The sequence below is a fragment of the Leptodactylus fuscus genome, chromosome 7 (assembly GCF_031893055.1).
Source record: "Leptodactylus fuscus isolate aLepFus1 chromosome 7, aLepFus1.hap2, whole genome shotgun sequence".
Lineage (NCBI taxonomy): Eukaryota > Metazoa > Chordata > Amphibia > Anura > Leptodactylidae > Leptodactylus > Leptodactylus fuscus.
Window position 1 is genome coordinate 70,954,158 of NC_134271.1, and position 26,243 is coordinate 70,980,400.

Consider the following 26,243-nt stretch of genomic DNA (forward strand, 5'->3'; position numbering starts at 1 on the left):
AAATAAATCCCACTCACATCTCCATGATTGGGCCATACCTTGCTAGATTTGCCTTTAAAGCTCCCAGGAAAGCTGAGTGACATATCAGATAATGCTATAATACTGATGAGTATTAAATATACCTAAATAAATCCTTCTCCTAACTCCAGGATTGTGCAATAACATGCCATGCCAAAGCTGGGTAAAATGCCATGGTAGATATAATAGAGACTGCTCAATCAAAATCTACATAAAGAAATCCCCTCCTTATGGGAGGCATTTTTTTCAGCGCTGAATATGACATGGACTCCACACCAAATTCAGCACCATTTTCCTCCGTGTGAATGCACCCTTATTCTGTAATTGTGCCATGCCATGTCAGATTTGCATGCTGTCATAGGGACTAGGGGTACTAAATCTGCCAGAGAAAACATCCCTCCTAGATCTGTAAGGGTAAGTTCACACTGGGTTTTTTGGTCCGGAACCTGAGGCAGAGGTGGCCTCAGGTTCCAGACCTAAAAACGGGTAGCTGCGACTCAAAGCCAGGGCACTGCACCGGCATCCAGTCGCGCACTCCGCTCTGGATACGGCCTTAAAATCCTGTCCAAAAAACCCCGTGTGTACCTTTCAGGATCCAAGCAAAGCTGGTTAACATCCCAGAATGCACTGTAATACATATTGCTCACTCAAAATCAACCTACAAAAACTGCTTTGTAAATTATATCACAGCTCGCTAACTTTACCTTTTAGGATTCTGGGAAATTTGGATGATTTGCAAACAGTAAATGAAAAAAGGAAATATGTAATTGTCACTTCTCTCTGGTGTAGTTCATGTTCCTGTGATACACTATTTCTATTACATTTAGGAGCACTCAATTATAGCATTGCAGTGAATATGACCTATACCCCAGACTTCCTCTGATGTGATAATCCATGTCCAATCCTTGTATCCAGTTGAAAATGGATGCTACAGGGAGCATTGTGTCTAGAATGGGGTGGTTGAAATAAGGAGTGGCATGGATCCAGTTGGAGGATTTGTCCACCTAGGCATTTTTGGGTGCAGCATGGTCCAAGTAGAAGTTAACTTTGAAATGTAACCCTAATCTTAACCCATCTGGTTTGACCTGGACAAAGCAGGTGGTGTCTCATACTAAGGCTATGTTCAGACAACCTTGGTGCAAAACAACAATTTTTCTTTGCCATCTTGCACCCAAGGGGCACCTGTTTTCACAGATCCCACATACATTTGAGTGTATGGAGGGTTCCGTGAAAATTGACAAAAATAGGACATAACAACAAACAGTCAAACTAACGTGTTTTATATAGTGCCCATACTGTGAATAGCGCTCATTCACAGACATTGAATTTAATACTGCCATGTGCAATCAGTTACAAAAACGGATGTCACAAAGTCATTAATCGCTGTTGTGTGTATGTAGTGTAACAGTTACAGGAGGTAACATCACCTACTGAGAAAGGAAGTAGCGTCTGCTAAAAACTGCTAATCCTGCGGACAGAACTGATATGGACTATTTAGTGTCCCTTTAAGGCTAAGTGCTGTGCTGCAAACTATTGCACATTTGATGAGGTGGGGACTTCATATCTACATACTGAAGATCTTTGGATGAAAACACCAATTTTGAATAACGTTTTAGTTAAAAGGTATATAAACTTTTGCACCCTTGAGTGAAAGATAAAAAAATTACTTGACATAGGTATTGTCTACAGTTTAAGACAATTCTAGTGTTTGGTGTAGAAAGCTCCTACATACAAAAATACCTTGCACTAGAGATTGTATTAGCAACTGTGTCGGAGTTGCACTTGATCAACCTGGGGATGGGATTTGCATGGATTCGCATGAATCCCATCCAGCCCATGGGGCCCCGGCCTAATACAGGATATAACTCAGCATAAATAAAGTATGTACCAGGTGACTCCACTGGAAGAACAGTGAATACATGGCGTATAATACAGGATCAGTACAATAATGCATTTACAAAGCTATTCAACCTTTGGTTCAATCAATTCTTCTTTAAAAATGGTGAACATCCCATTATTTGGACCCAACATTGCAATAATAACATATTTGCTAAGATGAAAAAAGCAAGGTTCATAAAGTTCAACCTATTATTTACTGCAAATGTTTTGGATCAATTTTCTTCCCTGCCCCCCATCAATACATTGTAGCGCTTTATTTCAGCTTATAGTTTCTATTGAGACTCTCTTTTAGATTTCTATGCTTTAAGATTGTAGTCTCCATCCATTGTCTATTTCCAGGACAAGTGTTTGACAAAGGCAATGACTCTGATCAATACTTTACAGAAGAAGTGAAGAATGAAAATCCCATAATCAATACCTGAACAGGCCAATTATTCCCGCATTTATACAGCACAATTGTGATTTACAGAGCACTTCCACATAGAGCACATTCATAGAGGGACGTAATCTGCATCCATGTAGAAGCCAGTCATTAGGGATATTCTATATAAACCAATCCTAAAACCTGAGCTATAGGGTAATCTCCAGTAGTGTGAGCATGCGACTGAAATTGCAGCAATCAGTATTCTGACGATTACATTTCATTTTATTCTGTAGCACACCCTCCTTCACGGTGGTTATCACAGAACGTGGGGTGTAGTCACATGTTCAGTACAATTCCAGACATGGAATATAATTAAACAAGATTCTAAAAAAAATAGACGATATCTGCGTCATCTGTTTTTAACATACTTATGCGGCTTTCACACTTGTGCCATTGTCTGTCCTTTCGGTTTCCATCCTAATCCCCGAAAAACTGCATAGTGGACGGATGGCTGGCAGTCATTTTAAAAACCCATGCATTTGAATTGGTTTTTAAAGCAAACTGGCGGTATCCATATGCAGCGGTGAAACAGTTTTTTTTTTTTTTAATGAACACAAAGTCGGACATGCATGGATTTAAAACAGACCAGCGGGAAGCAGTCCTTGAGGCCGGGGCCCCACGACCTGGAAACACCGCAATTTGCTCATGGCGGAAACACGTTTTACAGTAACTGCAAAATGGATGGGATTCATGTGAACCCACTATGATTTCCTAAACTGGCGTGGAAATCGCAGCATGTCAATTATATCTATGGAAACGCTGACCGCTTTCCCGTAGATATAATTGTAACAGAAAGTCCACGGAGGAAAACTCTGCAAACTTTCTGTTCAAAGAGCTATGGGAAGAACTGTGATGTGTTCCCACTGCGGTTTTTCCCGCACCGCTTTATAGCTGTGGATCGTCCTGTGAGAGCTTTAGCCTTGTGCAGTTTTTCCAAGGTTTATCAATCTGCTTAGCTACACCTGCTTAATAACATGCTGCCTGCAGATTGTACTGAATTTTCCTTCTGACAGGTTCACTTTGAGTGCAAAGGAGTTACAGGGATTGACAAAAACGCTGTTGTCTTTCAAGAACAGCACCACACCTGGGCATAGGTTGTGTCTGGTATTGTACTATACCTTGATAAGAGTGGTTGGGGCTGGCTGCTATGCGGCACATAACCTATGGACAGGTGTGACTTTTTCTGAAAATAGAAAGTCAAGTTTTCCTTTCTGAATCCATCCCTTTTATCAACCCAATTTCAGAAACTAGGAGATAAAAGAAATATCCTGGAAAGTCTAGTCTGCCTTTGTGGCTATTTTATCGAGCTGTGGCTTAGCAACAAAGGGAGTGACTTGTGAGTGATAACAAAGACCCCCACTCTGCTATTACCACGTACATTGACATCACTGGAAAGTATATCAACAGGAGAAAATTGCCACTGCAGGACATGTGATGTGATGCTTTACACAGTGCCCAATAAGTTTTGTACAATACAAAAACAATACAACTCCTTTGTACCTAATGAAACCGAAAGAACTGATTTTCCATCAACTCTTAAAAAAAGAAGGTGAAAAAACGTGCAATATGTTGGCGAATAAATTGGTAAATAATGCTGAACGCATAGAAGAATAAGGCTTAATTTGTAAGCAGATGGGCATTATAGATAAAGATAACCCCTACTGGTTAAATTACATCACCCCCCTCAAAAATAAATGTAGAAGACAAAAAAAAAAAAAAAAGTACTAACATGGTTTGGGAAAATTCTGGGGCTTCGTCATTCACGTTGGTGACCCGGATTCTGACTGTGGCGGTCCCTGTGTTTGGCGATTCCCCGTGGTCTATTGCCAAGATGACAAACTCATACAGATGACTGGGTCTCTCATAATCCAAGCGCCTTGCTGGGCTAATGGTGCCCTGTGCGGATATGTTGAAATCAGGGCTTAGAGTGAAGTATGAAAACTCCCCGTTCACACCAGAGTCACAGTCAGTGGCTGTCACTGATGAGATAGAAAAAAAAAAGAAAATAATTGCTTATACAGGAGGACAATTAGCACAATTGATACATCAATACACCGTGTTATTAAAGGGAGAAAAGGAGCGCTAGTTTAAAGCCAAGATAATTATGCCGTTGTTATTGAGAACATACGCGATGCCTGTAGTCACATCATTTCACGCCTTTGTTCTGAGTTATTGCTAGTCGACGTTTTAGGACTTCAAAAGGCTCAAAAGATGATTTTTTTCTTCTTTTTTTTATGGGCCCTGTATTTCAGTGTTTTACCACATTCTATGTAACAACCAACCCAAGTTGTGCAAGTGAGCAGGTGTCTATACTAAGGAGCTCACCTCTTAATGTCGCTCCCTATGTTACGCATATTCTGGGACTAATTTCATAGGAAAAAATGCCATTTTGTTAAAGTTAACTTGGGTATGGGTGGAAACCCAAGGGGACACAACAAGATAAACTGCTGCCTAAACGGTCAACACTCCCTACATTCCCTTACTCTGATACAGATAACCATGTAAAATCTATGGGTACATTCTTTGAATGCTGGGTCTCAGTTATTTGGATTATATTGTGTATAAACTGAATTTTCCCCTTTTAGACATAAGCCTACTCCCAGAATATTTGCTACCTTTCTTTACCGGTTAGCGGGTCTGGTTAATATATCTATATAACATAGCTACACACTACAATATATACATAATTCGTCACAGAAGGTTTATATCTAGGCCCCTCAAAATTGACGTATTTGTGTTTATGTGAAAGATTTTTGGGCTCTTCTCTGGCATCAGGACTAGAGATGAGCGAACACTAAAATGTTCGAGGTTCGAAATTCGATTCGAACAGCCGCTCACTGTTCGAGTGTTCGAATGGGTTTCAAACCCCATTATAGTCTATGGGGAACATAAACTCGTTAAGGGGGAAACCCAAATTCGTGTCTGGAGGGTCACCAAGTCCACTATGACACCCCAGGAAATGATACCAACACCCTGGAATGACACTGGGACAGCAGGGGAAGCATGTCTGGGGGCATAAAAGTCACTTTATTTCATGGAAATCCCTGTCAGTTTGCGATTTTCGCAAGCTAACTTTTCCCCATAGAAATGCATTGGCCAGTGCTGATTGGCCAGAGTACGGAACTCGACCAATCAGCGCTGGCTCTGCTGGAGGAGGCGGAGTCTAAGATCGCTCCACACCAGTCTCCATTCAGGTCCGACCTTAGACTCCGCCTCCTCCGGCAGAGCCAGCGCTGATTGGCCTAAGGCTGGCCAATGCATTCCTATGCGAATGCAGAGACTTAGCAGTGCTGAGTCAGTTTTTCTCAACTACACATCTGATGCACACTCGGCACTGCTACATCAGATGTAGCAATCTGATGTAGCAGAGCCGAGGGTGCACTAGAACCCCTGTGCAAACTCAGTTCACGCTAATAGAATGCATTGGCCAGCGCTGATTGGCCAATGCATTCTATTAGCCCGATGAAGTAGAGCTGAATGTGTGTGTTAAGCACACACATTCAGCACTGCTTCATCACGCCAATACAATGCATTAGCCAGTGCTGATTGGCCAGAGTACGGAATTCGGCCAATCAGCGCTGGCCAATGCATTCTATTAGCCCGATGAAGTAGAGCTGAATGTGTGTGCTAAGCACACACATTCAGCACTGCTTCATCACGCCAATACAATGCATTAGCCAGTGCTGATTGGCCAGAGTACGGAATTCGGCCAATCAGCGCTGGCTCTGCTGGAGGAGGCGGAGTCTAAGGTCGGACCTGAATGGAGACTGGTGTGGAGCGATCTTAGACTCCGCCTCCTCCAGCAGAGCCAGCGCTGATTGGTCGAGTTCCGTACTCTGGCCAATCAGCGCTGGCCAATGCATTCTATTAGCCCGATGAAGTAGAGCTGAATGTGTGTGCTTAGCACACACATTCAGCTCTACTTCATCAGGCTAATAGAATACATTGGCCAATCAGCGCTGGCCAATGCATTCTATTAGCTTGATGAAGCAGAGTGTGCACAAGGGTTCAAGCGCACCCTCGGCTCTGATGTAGCAGAGCTGAGGGTGCACAAGGGTTCAAGTGCACCCTCGGCTCTCCTACATCAGAGCCGAGGGTGCGCTTGAACCCTTGTGCAGCCTCGGCTCTGCTACATCAGAGCCGAGGGTGCGCTTGAACCCTTGTGCACACTCTGCTTCATCAAGCTAATAGAATGCATTGGCCAGCACTGATTGGCCAGAGTACGGAATTCGGCCAATCAGCGCTGGCCAATGCATCCCTATGGGAAAAAGTTTATCTCACAAAAATCACAATTACACACCCGATAGAGCCCCAAAAAGTTATTTTTAATAACATTCCCCCCTAAATAAAGGTTATCCCTAGCTATCCCTGCCTGTACAGCTATCCCTGTCTCATAGTCACAAAGTTCACATTCTCATATGACCCGGATTTGAAATCCACTATTCGTCTAAAATGGAGGTCACCTGATTTCGGCAGCCAATGACTTTTTCCAATTTTTTTCAATGCCCCCGGTGTCGTAGTTCCTGTCCCACCTCCCCTGCGCTGTTATTGGTGCAAAAAAGGCGCCAGGGAAGGTGGGAGGGGAATCGAATTTTGGCGCACTTTACCACGCGGTGTTCGATTCGATTCGAACATGGCGAACACCCTGATATCCGATCGAACATGTGTTCGATAGAACACTGTTCGCTCATCTCTAATCAGGACCCAAGATTCATCTGTCCACAGTCTGAAATGACTCACCAGTCGTCAGAGAGTTGTAACTTTGTTGGGGATGTAACAGCACAGATAGCCTAGCAGTCCTTAAAGAGGACCTTTCATGTCCTCAGGCACATGTGATTTTATATACCACTAGAAATCGACAGTGCACTGAATTCACCGCGTTAATGGCTTTCCCGTTATGTACCCCGGGGCTGGAGGTATCCGTGCTGTTACCAATCTCTGCCTACTGTCAGAAGGGCATTCCTGATAGATTAGCTGGGCTGTGAGGAACGCCCCTCCTGACTGTACTCATCCATAGCTCTGTACTGTCAGAGGGGTTGTTCCTTACCGCCCAGTGATGATGCTGAGCTGTGACGAACGCCCCCAGTACTAGTCTATGGACGAGTACAGACAAGGGGCATTCTGTTGGCTTCTAGCAGTATATAAAACTGCATGTGCCTAAGGACATGAACGGTCCTCTTTAATACTGATAACGCCTGATATAGTGGTAATAGAGTATGCAAAACACAACACATTCTTCTTTTACATAACTCAACAGTAAGCCTATGGTTCTTCATCCTCTATATGACTGACACATCTAAAGCACTTGTTGATCCAATATTTGTCCTTAATTTCCAGTTTTAACAGAATTTTAGCATCATGCATCCCAAGCTTTGCTGCCCGGCTCCAGCCTGGACTGACTGCACTGAGTAAATGGCAGTAGTTCCGCCTCTCCAGCCAGGTATAAAGCAGAATTTATTACACTTCAGCCCTATAACGAGGATATACTAACCTTGCAGGAGAGAGGTTGCCACGGGCACAGTCTCAGGGACGCCGTCTCTGCTATAGATTGTCTGCTGAAATTCTGGGTTGCAATCATTTATGTCTATAATCACCACCACAACCTGCAAGACATTTCCATTAACCACGTAAGAGTTTCAGCAGAGTGCAATAAAATGGACACTAATATCTTGATATAAAAATGATTCAGTGTACTCCCGCCTCTTGTGCTTAGAGTCATAAAATCTCCTTCCACATATCAGCATTATGCTTGGGTCATAAACTTGCCCTTTTAATACATGTACAGTACATGCCAGTGCCTATACCCAGAGACAATTCCCAAGTTCTACCCAAACGCTGTATCTTATAAGATGGACTTGTTTCAAACAAGTTGCTAATATTCTTTATACCAGCGGTGTCCAATAAGTGGTGAACTACAACTCCCAAAAAGTCGCAACAGCTATAAAGCCAGTGGTTTACTCACACATCTGGAAAGATTTCTGGATATTTGTTGGTTTCACTGGACATCCTGATAGGTCTCATTCTAAATGGCATTACAGGTAAGCGTCAACAATGGCTTTCATTCAATGGTAAAAAGGAGACAAAGCAGCAGTATCCTTTCAGAAATCACAAAGAAAAACAGTCCAGCACAGCCCAGATATTCAAAATGCTAAAACATAGCTTTTAATAAAGTCAAAAAATATTTTAAAAAAACATTCACAAAGACACCAATGTGCAGGAAATATCATAAAAAATTGGATGACATACCAAACAAAAAAACACAAAAGAAAAAAGACGAGACCTACATTACATATTGAAGCCACTGAGGCGTTTCAAGGCGTCTTAGTCTGACTCTTTAATACTGATAAAGCCTGATATAGTCTGACTATAGACTTAGTCTGACTAAGAGGCTCACGCCTTGAAACGCGTCAGCGGCTTCAATATGTAATGTAGATCTCGTCTTTTTCTTTTGTGTTTTGTTTGGTAGGTCATCCAATTTTTTATGATATTTCCTGCACATTGGACTCTTTGTGAATGGTTTTTTTTAATATTTGTTGACTTTATCAAAAACTATGTTTTAGCATTTTGAATATCTGGGCTGTGCTGGACTTAGTTTTTTCTTTGTGATTTCCATATTTCGCCCAAGTCCGGGGGGCTAGTCCGTGCACTCCTGAGTCTTTTCATGCATTAACAGTTGGCTGTGGATTTACAATGTTTTTTTGGTGTATCCTTTCAGACCCAGTTCGCATTATTGTCCAGCACTCTAGTGAATGAATTAGCTTGCTTCCTTGATCCACAAAATGACAAAACCAAAACCACTAGCTGAGTAGAACCATTTTGCATGTAGAATACTAATATGAACTTCACCATGGGGTCCTCTTTCAATGGAATAGGAGAGATGTGTCCTTTATCCCTTGAAAGTACAGGTCAACCTCGGAACAAAGTTTCATACATAATAGTTTTTTTTTTTTTATAAATCTGGTCTAAGGCTGAAGCCCTATGTTTTGAAAATGCCACAGCTCGAAATGTTGATGATGGATGTTGAATAATGTACTTGCAAAGTGGATGGAATTCTGGCTAATCTCAACCACACATTGCAGAAATAAATTTACAGCAGAAATGCTTCGTTTTCAAAACCACTTGTGCTTATGAAAATCGCAGCGTGTCAATTATACAAGTGGTAACATTGGCGTTTTCCACATAGATATAATAAAGGACTAAGAAACACCAAGGTTTCGAAACGCGTCAGCTGGTCAGCCAGGTCTGTCCATGTACTTGTTTATATACCCTATTGTATGGGTATCATTTTAAATATGAATTAAACAAATAAAGAAAGAAATTTTAATCAAGGAGGATTTCGCTGGACTCTTGGGAGTTTTCTAGATATAATAAAGGCAGGAAGTCTGCAGAGGAAAACTGTGCAAAAATACAATGCATTTCTTCCACATTTTTTTCTGCAGTGTTTTTTTTTTTTTTTTTTGCAGCAGTTCATTATATGGACATTAGCCTAAAAGTCAAAACAATCTTTGTTGCCAATGGCAACCAATCACAGAGCTGTTTTCATTTTCAAAGCTCTACATACGAAATGAAAGCTGTTGTTGGTTGTTATGGGCAACAAAGTTTTTCTTTTAGGTCGGGGCCTAAATGCTACGGGAAAAATCGCGGTGTTTTACAGTAACTGCAAAGTGGATGGGATTCATGCAAATCCCATGCCCACTTTGTGTTTAAAACCAATTTCCCAGACCAGCGCGGTTTTGGAAATCGCAGCATGTCAATTATATCTACGGAAATGCCGTATAGATATAATGGTAACAGAAAGTCTGCGGAGGAAAACTCTGTGAACTTTTTGTTTAAAGCGCTGCGGGAAGAACCGCCATGCGTTCCCGCCACTGCTTGTCATCCCATGGGGCCTTAGCCTTAGACAGTTAATGTGCTGCAATTAATCTACACTTACACATCAATAACCATTTGTAAACACATTGGGGCAGATTTATTAAAATGGTCTAAAGGAAAAACTATTTTAGTTCGCAAAATAAGTAGAATGGGATACTGTCTGTGAATAGCAGAGACATCACATGTCCGCAAAATGCATTTGCGTGAATACAGTATAAGAAAATGACAGGGTTTGATCTGTCAGTCCTTCTATAGCTACAAAAAAACAACATATTTTTCTAATGGTAAACAGTGAATACCAAAAGTAAATATTGGCTTATTATATAATCAGACTACCATGTTGGGTGATGCATCCAAAATTACAGAACCCCCCAAAAAGGCACTTTCTGTGTGCCCTGATGTGTCACACTGAAGACGTTACAGATATGATATTACAGTACATTATGAGAAATATGTATGTAACACACATGCTGCATAGTTCTTCCATGATGGCCACTCTTTTCTCTTGTTTTCTTATTCTTCTTAGGCAAATTACATGATATTTATGATCGTCTGATAAGGCCTTTTGTTATTGGATGGGTGTACTATGTAGGATTACCACAACTGGGATGTGTCCAACCCACATTGGGCTGGCGCCATCACAGAGCGAAGATTTCGCTTTATATTTGATAAGAAAATGTGATCTATGTTTCTCATGGTTGGCTTTGAGATTACCGTACTTATTATTCACAGATTTTGTGATTGTTAATTATACTTACTATTAGTCATCTTTTGGTTTGTTATGTGCACTATACACTGTATTATTTGTATGTTCTGGGGCTGTGGCCAAAAAACTGCTGTTGTCCCCATGTTTTTAAGTATATGTATTCTTTTGTATTGAATAAAATGTATGTAGTTTGTGATATTTTGGGATGAGCTCCTTTTTATGTTGGGATTCTATATCAAGTAATATCAAGAGCTCCGGCCAGCATCAACATATCATGAAAGTTTACCTCCACTGAGCTGCTCAGCGGCCGGGAGTCTTCACTTGCTCTCACCAGTAAAAGATACTGGTTGGGTTCGGTCTCAAAGTCCACAGTCCTGGTCAACGTGATGTGCCCACCAAGATGGTGAATACTAAATAAATTGCGTGGGTTGTTGACCAAGCTGTAGCTTAAAGGTCGATTCTGGTGGGACATTGCTGACACGGTTAACAGCCTGAAACATAGAAAACGTACCAGAAAAATTACTGTAATGAGATATATAAACAACATAAAGAAAATCTGTTCACTGTCTACTTATAGTAAAGTACATAATAACAATCTGCAGAACCTAACCAGTGCAAGAAAATCTATACAGACAATTCTATTCAGATGTAAAAATGAACCTTTCTGCTCATGCAGTATTAGTATCATATTATAGCAGTTATATTTTTGTTCAAGAAACAGTGTTATTATAATAGTTATGTTGTAACTAATAATAGTTACTGTATATATCAAACAATATTAGGAGTTATAGCCTTGCACATATGTGCAGTATTATACTAAGTATATTGTTATACATAGAGGACAGTATTATTGTAGTTATAGCCTTGCACATAGGGACAGTATTACAATAGATATATTCTTGTATGTACTGTAAGCCGATGGCTGGTCAGGTAATGGAGGGGGTGTACATGTCACCCAGACTACTAAGGTGGGTGAGATGAGAAAACTCGAGAAGGGATGTTTGTTCTCAGCAAACAACTTTCGTCTGCTGAGTATTTTGGTAAATGTTCAGTATTTGGCTGGATTTTTAGGAATGGCAGGTAGGTTGGTAGTGGGACCTGTCATTCCACCCCCCTCCAGTCCACACTTTGGGGATGTTTGTGAATTGTCCTCATCAGTGAGGTTTAAAAGGTCAGCTCTAGCAGCAAGACTCTGGGCAAAGCTTGGCTGGAGAGCCAGAGAGGTCATATTTCTGGAGCTGTGCCCTGAATGAAACTACTGGCTGTTTGATTTCTGTTATTCTAGGTGAGGTAACCTATTCTATGTTTAGTTAGAGCCTAGCCGGGCAGGTATTTATTTTTGTATTGTTTCCTTTGTTGCTGCACTACCTTTTTGAGTGAAAATAAACTCTACCTTTGTTTTGGACTAAAGAAACTCGACTTTTGTGTCTATGCCACCCCACCTAGCAACCCCAGACCCTGACAGTACATAAGTGCAGTATTATAGTAGCTACATTCTTGTACATAGGAAGAGTGCTATATGAGCAGTATTATAGTAGTTCAATTTTGGCACATAGGAGGCAATATTACTGTACTTACATTATTGTGCATATACAGTATAGTGTAGTAATATTCTTGTATAAAGAGGAAGTAATGTAGTAGTTACTCAGGGTGTACTAATGAATTATTGTATCCAAGGGCTAGTATATCCAAAATCAATAGTTTTTCAGCACAGGGGTATACTCAAGTGAAAATAAAACGTAGCTTTTAATAAATATGATTAAAAACGAAATTTCTGTGTATCTCGTCACTGCTATTGTGTTACAGTGTTAACAACAAGTATTGCACACTTGTATCCTTTTGTGGATAGGGCAAGGGGGGTGGCCAGAGTCGGGGAAACCCACCCCACCAGCAATGGTCCAAAATAGTTAGCAGCGCGGTGTGGTATACACCCACCCGTATGACCAATTCCCCCCTATATCTCCAAGGGCTAATGTCATTGCTCCTGTCACTATTTGTTAAAGTGGTGTCTAAACAGATAAAACAATAGTAACCCTCTTATCTAAATAAGTGCAGATATAGCAGACTGCCTCTAATAGGTCGGATATAACAGGCTGCGCTTACACTATTACAAGCTAATTGTTAGCACACAAGTAAACTGGAGTAGACTGAGCTAATGGCATTATAAGCCCTATTCAAACACTCTCTACGCGTTTCGCAAGGCTCATCAGGAGAGTTAGAGATAAGAAAACAAAAAAGGTTGCGGTAATAACCACATTTCCTGAGTCCTGGATGGTAGGACTCAGTACATATCGGATCTGCTATATGTACTGAGTCCTACCATCCAGGACTCAGGAAATGTGGTTATTACCGCAACCTTTTTTGTTTTCTTATCTCTAACTCTCCTGATGAGCCTTGCGAAACGCGTAGAGAGTGTTTGAATAGGGCTTATAATGCCACTAGCTCAGTCTACTCCAGTTTACTTGTGTGCTAACAATTAGCTTGTAATAGTGTATGCGCAGCCTGTTATTTTTGACCTATTAGAGGCAGTCTGCTATATCTGCACTTATTTAGATAAGAGGGTTACTATTGTTTTATCAAGTGACTATATCTGTTTAGACACCACTTTAACAAATAGTGACAGGAGCAATGACATTAGCCCTTGGAGATATAGGGGGGAATTGGTCATACGGGTGGGTGTATACCACACCGCGCTGCTAAATATTTTGGACCATTGCTGGTGGGGTGGGTTTCCCCGACTCTGGCCACCCCCTTGCCCTATCCACAAAAGGATACAAGTGTGCAATACTTGTTGTTAACACTGTAACACAATAGCAGTGACGAGATACACAGAAATTTTGTTTTTAATCATATTTATTAAAAGCTACGTTTTATTTTCACTTGAGTATACCCCTGTGCTCAAAATGTACTAATGAATTAGCAAGTCTGAAGGACTTGAAATGACAACTACTATATTTTTTTCCTGGAATGTTATAAAAGCAGTTGTCAATTCCGACTTACTACTTCTCTGGACAAATCATATAAAAAGCATTATATATTTTTACATGTTTTAACAAGAAGAGTAAGGAGATGTCCTATAAAAAACAAAAACAAAACAAAGAAGTGTATTGCTTTGGTGACTCACACATGTCCTGCAGGGGTGTTCTCTGGTACAAGGACTACATAAGACACATTTTTAAACTGTGGGGGTCTTTCACCAGCAATCACCGACACCAAAACAGGGGAGCTTTTCTTTCCAAGTATATCAGCTGCTTGCACAGTGAGTAGGTACTCTATCCCTTCCTCTAGGACTTGACCAGTGGTTAGTATCCAGCCGCTACTTCTGTCCACTTCAAACCGTGTGTCTCCACCTGGATTTTAAAAAAAAAAAAAAATCATCATGTTAATAGGCTTCACGTAAAGCCTGTATGAATAGAAAAAAAACTTCTTTAGTCTAGGGCCCCATGTAGCGGGTTGCAGCAAAAAAGCACTGTAGGAAAACCGTGGCAGCAATACATTGTGGTTGTTCCCGCAGCACTTTTCACAGAAACTTGGACTTTTTGCTTCAATTATATCTATAGGGAAACTGCAGGCATTTCTGGAAGTATAATTGACATGTTGCAATTTCCAAAACTGTGACTGTCTTGGAAATCGCAGCGTGTCCGCTGCACGTATTTTTCTGCAAGGTGTAGATGACCGTAAAATGCTGCATTTACGCCATGTGGGGTGCCAGCCTAAGGCTCAGGCCCATTAGAACAATATATATTATAACAAAATATATAGGAACCACATATACATCTCCCTTCTGCTAAATTCTCTCCAGGCTTTGGCTTAAAAAAACAACAAAAAAGTAGCTTTTCCGTAATGTGGGGCCTTAAGGATCCATTCACACGGAGGAAAATGGTGAGGAATTTGGTATGGAATTTCAGTGCTGAAAAAATGCCTCCCATTGCTAGCAGAAAAAGGAACCCATTGAAGTCAATGGGAGGCTTTTTTTGGCGCTGAAATTTCACACCAAATTCCTCACCATTTTCCACCGTGTGAATGGCCCCTAAGGCTGAGTTCACACGTAGTTTTTAAGTCAGGATTTTGAGGCCGAATTTGACGCAAAATCCTGACCAAAAAGACTTGAAATCAATGGGAGGCAGTCAGACTTTTTTCCGGGAGCTGCAACAAACGGCTCCCGGAAAAAAGAAGTGACATACTCTTTCTTCAGGTGGATTCGCCTGGACACTCCCTCCTCCCGACAAGGCCCATTCATTGGGCCTAATCCGGAGCGGAATGTGCGACTGGATGCCGGTGCACTGCAAAAGCATCAAGTCGTAGCTACCCATTTTTTTGGTCCGGAAACTGAGGCAGCCTCCGCCTCAGTTTCCAGACCAAAAAACCCTGTCTGAACCCAGCCTTAGGCTGTGGCCCTGCGTTGCACATATGCAGCTCGGAAACGCAACAGCAAAAATTACTGCGCATTACAGTATTTGAAAAGCGGATAGGATTCTGGCTAATCCCATCCACATATTGCAGAAAAAAAAAAACTGTGGAAATGCTGCAATTTCAAAAACAGTATATCAATCATAACTACAGAAATGCTGGCGTTTTCCGTATAGGTATAACAGAGACAAAAAATCCGCAGATGAAAACTCTGCAGACTTTGTGAAAAATACTGCAATTTTTTTTTTTTTTTTTTTTTTTATACATTTCCACCATAGCCTTTTCCGCAGAGATTCGCTATTTGGGGCCTTAGCCTAAAGAGTTTTCGAATTATATAAAAATGAAGCTTGACATATTGTATATTCCAAACTTCTGTAACTTCTTCAGCCTACTTTCACACTAGTGTTACAGATACTGCCAAATTGACAGATACAAAGAAAGTCAAAGTAAATCACAGGTGGATCCAATATGTGTCAGTTCCATCATGGTAACGCATAATGTGACTCCTTAGTGTGTATGGCTCCCATTTGATCGTATGGATTCCCTGAGTGAAGCATGCTAATGAAGAAACAGCAGACGGTGTCTTGGGGAATCTCCTTCTAGACCTGTATCAGGGGCATCAGCGAGCTCCTGGACAGTCTGTAATAAAAAACAAAAGAGACACCGAGCACACTATATAGTGTAGAATGTCTGATAAATGTTGGTGGAAATAACCAGAAGATTTAAAAGGACCAAATGGCCTCTCACCTGATGAGGTTGTGACAATCGCTCACAACTACGTTTGGGGTTTACCGTCAGGTGGAGGAGGCAGCACGTCTGATGGACACCGGCCAAGGCCAGGGAAGATAGAGTTTTCAATGAAATGGAAAGACGGCGCTCTCAGGTCACAACAGGATTTTATTCAAAAAGACAATGATGCACAACGCTAAAAAATCGCCGCGTTTCGGGCACACCTGCCCTTTCTCAAGTGCGTAACTAATTAGAAAATAGATAAAACAAGTATTCACTTCAACGTTTTTTTGGCCAGAGAAGCACTTAGGCCTAAGTTAAAATATACAATGAATTCAAAAAATAATAATACATGATTTATAAAATAATAGTAAAACAAATCTCATATACCAACCTTATCATTTAAAATATAAAAAAATCTATATATACATAATAACAAGTAAATGTGCCAAATCATCTCAATCTCATGATAGAAAGCCATTGCATATCAAACACTGATCGTTAGCATGCATCATTGTGTTGTTATTTATATCAATGTGGCTACCAATAATCCCTAGTTTACAACTACAGCAAAAAAAGGGGGAGCATAGAGAGTCTTACCTTCACACAAAGCTCGGTCAGTCTGTAAGATGTATACAAATTGTATGCCGTGTGCTCCTAGGTTTAAATATAGTGGAGCTCGTTTGGCTCCCTACATTCCTTGGAGTGTTGCCAGATGGTGCGATTCAGGTTGGAGAACATATATGTCCACGCAAAATATTAAAGCTACACAACAATGTGCTCTAAGTTGTAGCGCATATGTGACTCACGCGTGCGTGGTATATTTAGCATTACTAAGCGCATAGCTAAGTGCTCATACGTGATATGCATATTCGTGGTATGATTACCATTACGGAGCACGTGACTGAGTGCTCATACATAATTCGCGCATGCGTGGTGTATTTAACATCGCGGGACACATGACTAAGCGCTCATATGGTAAATAAAAGGTATTGATGTTTTTTCGGATTTCTCCCTAATATTACAAATGAATTGGAGCAACTCATAATGAAAACAATTGTTCCAAAAAACAACAGATATAGTAAGAAAAAATATATATACATACATATAAACACATATATACACATATATACATACACACACACACACATATATATATACATATATATATATACATACATACACACATACATACATACATACATACATACATACATACACACATACATACACATACATACATGCTACAGACTGGGACTTATATATTTTCAGCACATATATAATGATTAAACAATGTAGACCTTATTACTATGTGATTACATTTGGGTAAGAAGTATTGATGGTCCTTAAAAGTGCAAAAGTAATAAAGAGCTAAATCTCCAACTATATTTTTGAATACATATTTGGGATAGGAGTAGATAAACTCTTTAGGTATTTGGAGGGAAAATACATTAAATACCTAAAATCAAACACATAGGGGACAAAAAGTAAGATATGGAGTTAGATTCAAGATTGGATTACATACATTTATTTATTTATTAACGTCTTCTGAAGCTATATTAAGACCAAAAGGATGTAATGTATTAAACTTAAATAACCAAAACATTTCTCTCTTATTTAATGTACCATGCCTATCTGTAATTCCAGGAGGGATCCAATCGATGGGTGTTACAGTGAAACCACTAAAGCTTTTGTTATGATGTTCAGCTGCGTGTCGTGAAACGCTATGTTTAGTATATCCGTTTAGAACATTCGAGCGATGTTTATTGAGACGTTCACTCAATTGTCGAGTAGTTCTACCAATATACTGGAGGCCACAAGGGCACTCCAGTAAATAAATAACAAACGTAGATGTACAATCCAAATGATGTCTCAATTTAAAGACTTCGTTTGTGGTAAAGCTGCTAACTTCACCAATTCCATTCTTAATGGATTTACAGCATTTACACCTATTACGATTGCAGCAAAAGCTTCCTTTAGGCAATGTGTTTGTCGTCAGGACAGTTGGTTTTGAAGAACGTAGTTTACTAGGGGCTATTAAACTTTTCAAAGTTCTTGCCCTTCTAAATGTAAAACCTGGTTTTGCGGGAAGAACTTTCTTAAGAAAGGGATCGTTAGATAAGACTGGCCAATATTTACTAATTATATCCTTTATATGTTGCTGGGACGAGCTAAAAGCTGTAATAAAATTTATGTCATAGTTCTTAGAGGTTGAGGTACATTTTGGAACTAGACATTCTGTTTGTTTTAATTGACTGGCTCTAGAGCAAGCTGCTTTGATCAGTTTATTAGGGTAGCCTTTTTCTCTAAACCTATCAGAGAGAACCATACTCTGAGTCTGAAAATCTGCATCATTAGTACAATTCCGTCTGATGCGGCGGAATTGTCCAAAAGGAACATTTTCTTTCCACCTCCTATAATGGAGGCTACGAAAATCTAGCAGACTGTTACAGTCGACAGTTTTAAAAAAAGTTTTTGTGCAAATTTTTCCATGGTCATTAGTTAATATAAGATCTAGATATTCAATCGAGATGGGATCTGATTTTCCAGTCAAATGAATCCCCCAGGTGTTAGAGTTAAGATAATCTGTAAAAAGTTCAAAAGATGCTGCTGGTCCGTCCCAAATAAAAATTAAATCGTCAATGTACCGTCTAAAATAAATAAGGTGATTGGCCCATTGATGATTCTCATAAATCCATAACTTTTCAAACTGGCCCATGAAGAGATTGGCATAACTCGGGGCCATCCTGGTCCCCATTGCCGTTCCCTTATTCTGGATAAAAAGTTGGTCATTGAATTCAAAAATATTATGTTTTAAAATAAATTCAATACTTCTAAGGATAAATTCCCTTTGTGCTGGCGGAAGTTTGTTATCAGATTTCAAAGTAGTTTCAATTGCCATAAGCCCTAAATCATGGGATATGTTGCTGTATAGGCTAGTGACGTCTAACACTGCCCATCTATATGAACTCTTCCATTCAAGAGGGAGTAGTTCACGTATTAGCATTGCTGAATCTTTTAGATAGGATGGCAGATTTACTACATATTTTTGTAGCAATACATCCACATAGTGTGAAAGATTACGAGTTAGGGCATTGAGACCTGATATGATAGGCCGCCCTGGTGGATTATCTCTGTTCTTATGCACCTTGGGGAGGTGATAGAAGAGTGCAGCTGTCGGATTCTTTATATCCAAAAAAGCTTTTTCTTTGTCTGTTAGTATACCTTGTGTATGTGCTTTCTGAATGAGAGATTTATACTCTTCATAATGTAATGTAGAAGGATCATAGGGGAGGGGGGAGTAGTACTCTTTGTCAGACACGATACGACCTGCTTCATTCAAGTACGTTTGGCGGTCTTGTACTACTATTCCTCCTCCCTTGTCCGCTGAGCGAATGACTATTTCATTATTTTCCATCAGGCTTCTACAGGCTTGTCTTTCTGCAAATGTCAGATTATTTCGAGAGGGCTGATCTCTTTTATTGAGTTCCCTAAACTCCGATGCAACAAGTGAATAGAATGTTTCTATATTATTTCCACGATGGTGGATTGGATGAAATTTGGATTTAGGTTTTAGATTGGTATGGATGGCAGACAATTTTATGTCATTAGTGGATAGGGTCGAATGTAATTCCTCAGTGTTTTTATTCAAATGGGTTATATCTGGACCTTCAGATCTCCCCATATTCACTATCGAGAAATGTCTCTTTAAGGTAAGTTTGCGAGTAAAAGCATTGAGGTCCAGAAACAAATCCACTTCATTTGGGTTTTGTGTAGGGCAAAAGGAAAGGCCTTTGGAGAGAAGGTCTATTTCTGCACTACTGAGGATATGTTTGGAGAGGTTAAATATACAGCTAGGGAGCCTTTGTTCTTTTTTCTGCTGGGGCTGATCAAATTGGGTTCTGATGTGCTTACACTTCCCTCTGGTTCCCCGTCTACTTTTCTTTCTAGTGGTGGTGAATCGTTGCTGTTCGTTAACTTTCGTTTCTGTTGTGTAGGTGTGAAAAAATCCGATATCTTTGTTAGAAGAGGTTTCTCTTGTACATGATAAGAGGTTAGCGGAACAGTTGGAGTGAGTTCCCGAGGTAGGGCTAAAAAAGAGACCTTAGTAAGGGTGTGATTATGGATAGTGTTATTATGGGAAATATCTTGGATGGTGTTATTATAAGATATCTCTTGGATATTTGTTTCTGAAGTGGTAGGCATGGGACTATCATGAACAGAAATAAGTGAATCTTCTAATTCCAAGGGGGTAGAGGTATGACTGTTATCAAGAGGTGGGGAGATTTTGAGGAGATGCGTAGGTGAATTATGAGTAACAGACACATAACTAGATGACGGATATTCAGCTGGTGTGTGAAAGAGGTTAGGAGAACTAGGTTTGGGAGATTGAAAGGTGGTAGCTGGAAGTGACAGGGATGTGGATTCCCTTGCTTCCGGAAATTTAAATTTTATTAGATTTTTTGAGGTATTTTTACTGGAATTTAAGACCAGAGGGGGAGGGATTGGTCTACTGGGTTTGATGCTAATATGACTAATAGATTGTTTCGTAGATGTATTAGTGGAGATTTTCGAGTTATGATGACTGGACTTAGTGTTTGGATGATTTTTTTAAAACTGTCGACTGTAACAGTCTGCTAGATTTTCGTAGCCTCCATTATAGGAGGTGGAAAGAAAATGTTCCTTTTGGACAATTCCGCCGCATCAGACGGAATTGTACTAATGATGCAGATTTTCAGACTCAGAGTATGGTTCTCTCTGATAGGTTTAGAGAAAAAGGCTACCCTAATAAACTGATCAAAGCAGCTTGCTCTAGAGCCAGTCAATTAAAACAAACAGAATGTCTAGTTCCAAAATGTACCTCAACCTCTAAGAACTATGACATAAATTTTATTACAGCTTTTAGCTCGTCCCAGCAACATATAAAGGATATAATTAGTAAATATTGGCCAGTCTTATCTAACGATCCCTTTCTTAAGAAAGTTCTTCCCGCAAAACCAGGTTTTACATTTAGAAGGGCAAGAACTTTGAAAAGTTTAATAGCCCCTAGTAAACTACGTTCTTCAAAACCAACTGTCCTGACGACAAACACATTGCCTAAAGGAAGCTTTTGCTGCAATCGTAATAGGTGTAAATGCTGTAAATCCATTAAGAATGGAATTGGTGAAGTTAGCAGCTTTACCACAAACGAAGTCTTTAAATTGAGACATCATTTGGATTGTACATCTACCTTTGTTATTTATTTACTGGAGTGCCCTTGTGGCCTCCAGTATATTGGTAGAACTACTCGACAATTGAGTGAACGTCTCAATAAACATCGCTCGAATGTTCTAAACGGATATACTAAACATAGCGTTTCACGACACGCAGCTGAACATCATAACAAAAGCTTTAGTGGTTTCACTGTAACACCCATCGATTGGATCCCTCCTGGAATTACAGATAGGCATGGTACATTAAATAAGAGAGAAATGTTTTGGTTATTTAAGTTTAATACATTACATCCTTTTGGTCTTAATATAGCTTCAGAAGACGTTAATAAATAAATAAATGTATGTAATCCAATCTTGAATCTAACTCCATATCTTACTTTTTGTCCCCTATGTGTTTGATTTTAGGTATTTAATGTATTTTCCCTCCAAATACCTAAAGAGTTTATCTACTCCTATCCCAAATATGTATTCAAAAATATAGTTGGAGATTTAGCTCTTTATTACTTTTGCACTTTTAAGGACCATCAATACTTCTTACCCAAATGTAATCACATAGTAATAAGGTCTACATTGTTTAATCATTATATATGTGCTGAAAATATATAAGTCCCAGTCTGTAGCATGTATGTATGTGTATGTATGTGTGTATGTATGTATGTATGTATGTGTGTATGTATGTATATATATATATGTATATATATATGTGTGTGTGTGTGTATGTATATATGTGTATATATGTGTTTATATGTATGTATATATATTTTTTCTTACTATATCTGTTGTTTTTTGGAACAATTGTTTTCATTATGAGTTGCTCCAATTCATTTGTAATATTAGGGAGAAATCCGAAAAAACATCAATACCTTTTATTTACCATATGAGCGCTTAGTCATGTGTCCCGCGATGTTAAATACACCACGCATGCGCGAATTATGTATGAGCACTCAGTCACGTGCTCCGTAATGGTAATCATACCACGAATATGCATATCACGTATGAGCACTTAGCTATGCGCTTAGTAATGCTAAATATACCACGCACGCGTGAGTCACATATGCGCTACAACTTAGAGCACATTGTTGTGTAGCTTTAATATTTTGCGTGGACATATATGTTCTCCAACCTGAATCGCACCATCTGGCAACACTCCAAGGAATGTAGGGAGCCAAACGAGCTCCACTATATTTAAACCTAGGAGCACACGGCATACAATTTGTATACATCTTACAGACTGACCGAGCTTTGTGTGAAGGTAAGACTCTCTATGCTCCCCCTTTTTTTGCTGTAGTTGTAAACTAGGGATTATTGGTAGCCACATTGATATAAATAACAACACAATGATGCATGCTAACGATCAGTGTTTGATATGCAATGGCTTTCTATCATGAGATTGAGATGATTTGGCACATTTACTTGTTATTATGTATATATAGATTTTTTTATATTTTAAATGATAAGGTTGGTATATGAGATTTGTTTTACTATTATTTTATAAATCATGTATTATTATTTTTTGAATTCATTGTATATTTTAACTTAGGCCTAAGTGCTTCTCTGGCCAAAAAAACGTTGAAGTGAATACTTGTTTTATCTATTTTCTAATTAGTTACGCACTTGAGAAAGGGCAGGTGTGCCCGAAACGTGGCGATTTTTTAGCGTTGTGCATCATTGTCTTTTTGAATAAAATCCTGTTGTGACCTGAGAGCGCCGTCTTTCCATTTCATTGAAAACCCTGGACAGTTTGTGACACTGCTTGGAAGTGTTGGCTACATTGATTTATTGTGTCCCAAAGGTTTTCAGTTCGATTCATGCCTGGAAATATAACGGTTAATGACATTCCTTTCATTGTCCTGCACCAGGAAAAATCCAAGGCCCATTTCACCATCATAAGGTCTGACAAAGGCTCGGAGGTCTGCATTTCACTACCTAAAAGCAGTCACAGTACCCTTGGCTATGAAATGGCGACTTAACTGACCCCCAAAGGCTATCTCTTCACATACCATCACTGACCCAAGGACAAGTTGACTGTGCTGGACGAGGTTGCAGTATAAGGTTCACTATGGCATCTCCAGACCTTCATTTCTATCACAGGTGCTCACTGTGAACCTTCCCTCATTTGTGAAGAGAACAGCTTCAGTTGCAGACTGGATGTGGGCAAATGAAAATCAAGCTGGCTGTGAACACAAGTCCCACTACAGGATATCAAGCCCTCCTGCCACCCTTACGGATTCTGTTTGTGTCAGTCTGGTCAGAAACATATCTATGTCCACCAGTAGCTCAAGATTATTTAGTAGAGCTCTGGCAGTTCTACTCCTGATGGCCTTGCACAATGGAGCAAATACTGGTCTTGATGCTAGTTGTGGCCCTTTCATGGCCTTGTCCTTGTGTCCTCATATAACAGCCTATGTCCTGGGGTCTCTTCCATTCTCTTGAAATTGTTCTTGATGTGCTCATCCTGGAGAAGCTGGACTGCCTGTGCAATCTGAATACAGATACTGCCTCATGCTACGGTAGTGAAAAGGATGCAAAATACGAAACTGGAGACAAGTCATTCAGGAAGGATATGGAGAGAGTAAGTGTCTGTGGCCACCATCTGCATAATCACTGCCATTTTGGTGGTCTCTTGCTGTTGCCTCTGCAGTGAACCTGCTGTCATTTTCACTCGCACAAAATGCAGGTGAAATTGATTCACAATCAAGCTTTACGTTTCCTAAGAATGAGTTCACATGGTGCATTTCTGTTGTGTTTTTGTTGCAGCTGTGTTTTTCTTCAAAGCATCTTAAGAACTGCATGTTTTGTTTTTTTAATTACAGAAATGACTCGCTCATTATTATTACTATGCATTTCAGTGAAACAAGCAACACAGATGCAACAGAACTGTATTGTAAACCCAAACTAGATTGATGTTCCCTGACTTGGAGTTATATTGTGATGCTTAAGTGTTCCCTTAGCTTATTGAGCAGTATATATACTGTATTATATATAAATATAGCAAATTCTTCACCTTCCAAAAGAAAATATTCCACTTCTCCATTGATGCCGTCATCTTTATCTATGGCGTGTAATTTATATACATATGTTCCAGCTGTGGCCATAGGTGATACAGTTGCCAGGAAGGGATATGGCTGCATTGTCCACTGCGGGGATTCATCATTGATGTCGGTGACAGTCAGTTGTAGATGAATGAGATACCAACCTTTACCTATAAAATATAAATGGATTTCTATAAATAAATGCAATAGTACATCACATATAAAATATTAGAGTTTGCATATGCTTATCTCTTGGGGACAGTAGATACATTCTGGTCCAGAGGATGTAGAATTAAAATCTATAATTAGATTAGTTATATTTGTGAACGTAGGCAATAGTATTATAATAGTTATGCTATTATACATAAAGTAATATATAATAGTACTTTGTATTCTTTTATCAAGAGGTACTGTTATAGTAGATATATCCATGTATATATGGGCAGTAAGGCTATGTTCAAATGGCAAAATCTGCTGCTGATTTTGAGGAGGATTGCTCCCCAAAATCAGTGGAAAAGTCTGCCTCCAATTGAGGCAGAGATCGGAGAAAGAAGCTAAAAAGTAAACATCCGGTGTAGGGGCAACACGGTGGCTCAGTGGTTAGCACTGCAGCCTTGCAGCGCTGGAGTCCTGGATTTGAATCCCGCCAGGAACAACACCTGCAAGGAGTTTGTATGTTCTCCCCATGTATGTGTGGATTTCCTCCCTTTCTGCAAAGACATAATGATGGGGAACAAAAAATGTACATTGTGATACCTATATGGGGCTCACAATCTACATTTAAAAAATAAATAAACAAACATCCGGCTTGATCTTGCAAAGATTCTGTGGCCGATTTAAGAATCTATGGCCTGAAATTATTAGATCCATTCATCTGGATCTATTCAATGCCAAAAACATGAGGGAAGAGGAATGTAAGGCGGGCCCTTAAGGGTACATTCACACTACGTAACGCCAGCGTGTATCACAGCCGTACAAGCCGGCGCTACAGCAGGGCTGCCAAACACTTCCCATTCATTTCTATGGGAGCCGGCATGCGAGCGCTCCCCATAGAAATGAATGGACTGCTTTTTTCCATTCATTTCTATGGGGAGCGCTTGCATGCCGGCTGACAGAAATGAATGGGAAGTGTTCGGCAGCCCTGCTGTAGCGCCGGCGTGTACGGCTGTGATACATGCTGGCGTTATGTAGTGTGAATGCACCCTTATAGTAGTTATAGTGTTGCATATAGGAAACAGGATTAGGCTGAGACCCCATGTTGCGGAAACGCAGCTTTTTTTTGTTGCAGATTTTGCTGCATTTTTTTTTTTTTTTTTTTTACTAAACTCAGAGTGGATTGAGCAGAAGACAGAGGTATAAAAACTTCCTAGATATTTCCCATTCCTTTTATAGTCATTCTTGGCTTTGGGTCAAAGAAAAACCACAGCAAAATCTGCAAACAAAAAAAGCTGTGTTTCTGCAACATGGACCCCTAGCCTGAGGCCCCACGTTGCAGAAACGTAGCTTTTTTTGTTGCAGATTTTGCTGCATTTTTTTTTTTTTTTAAGCAAAAGCCAGTAGTTGATTGAGAAAAAGCTAGAGGTATAAGAACTTTTTATAGATTCCCTATTCCTTTTGTAGCCATTCTTGGCTTTGGCTCATAAAAACGCAACAAAATCTGCAATAAAAAAAAAAAAGCTGTGTTTCCGCAAAAAAGATCTTAGGCTAAGGCCTCACGGGACTATTCGCAGCGCTAAAGCACTTTGGGAAGAATCGTGGCGAGGACGCGGTTCTTCCCACAGTGCTTTGAACAGAAAGTTCACAGAGTTTTCCTCCATGTACTTTCTGTTATCATTGTATTTATGGGGAAGCCGTCGACATTTCCATAGATATAATTGATGCCGGTTTTGGAAATCGCAGCGTGTCCACACTGCGGTTTTTACTGCAAGGTGGACATGGGA

At 39.9% G+C, this 26,243-nt stretch overlaps 1 protein-coding gene across 1 annotated transcript in view; it reads right to left on the reverse strand.

Moving 5' to 3' along the window:
- LOC142213672 (neural-cadherin-like) overlaps positions 1 to 26,243 on the reverse strand; it is a 105,847-nt gene that overhangs the window by 47,732 nt on the left and 31,872 nt on the right. The window contains exons 2-6 of the mRNA XM_075282081.1: positions 24,276 to 24,473; positions 14,044 to 14,269; positions 11,206 to 11,410; positions 7,833 to 7,944; positions 4,071 to 4,320 (exon numbers count right to left, since the gene is read on the reverse strand). Coding sequence (XP_075138182.1) covers positions 4,071 to 4,320; positions 7,833 to 7,944; positions 11,206 to 11,410; positions 14,044 to 14,269; positions 24,276 to 24,473 — 991 coding nt within the window. The remainder of the gene's footprint in view (positions 1 to 4,070; positions 4,321 to 7,832; positions 7,945 to 11,205; positions 11,411 to 14,043; positions 14,270 to 24,275; positions 24,474 to 26,243) is intronic.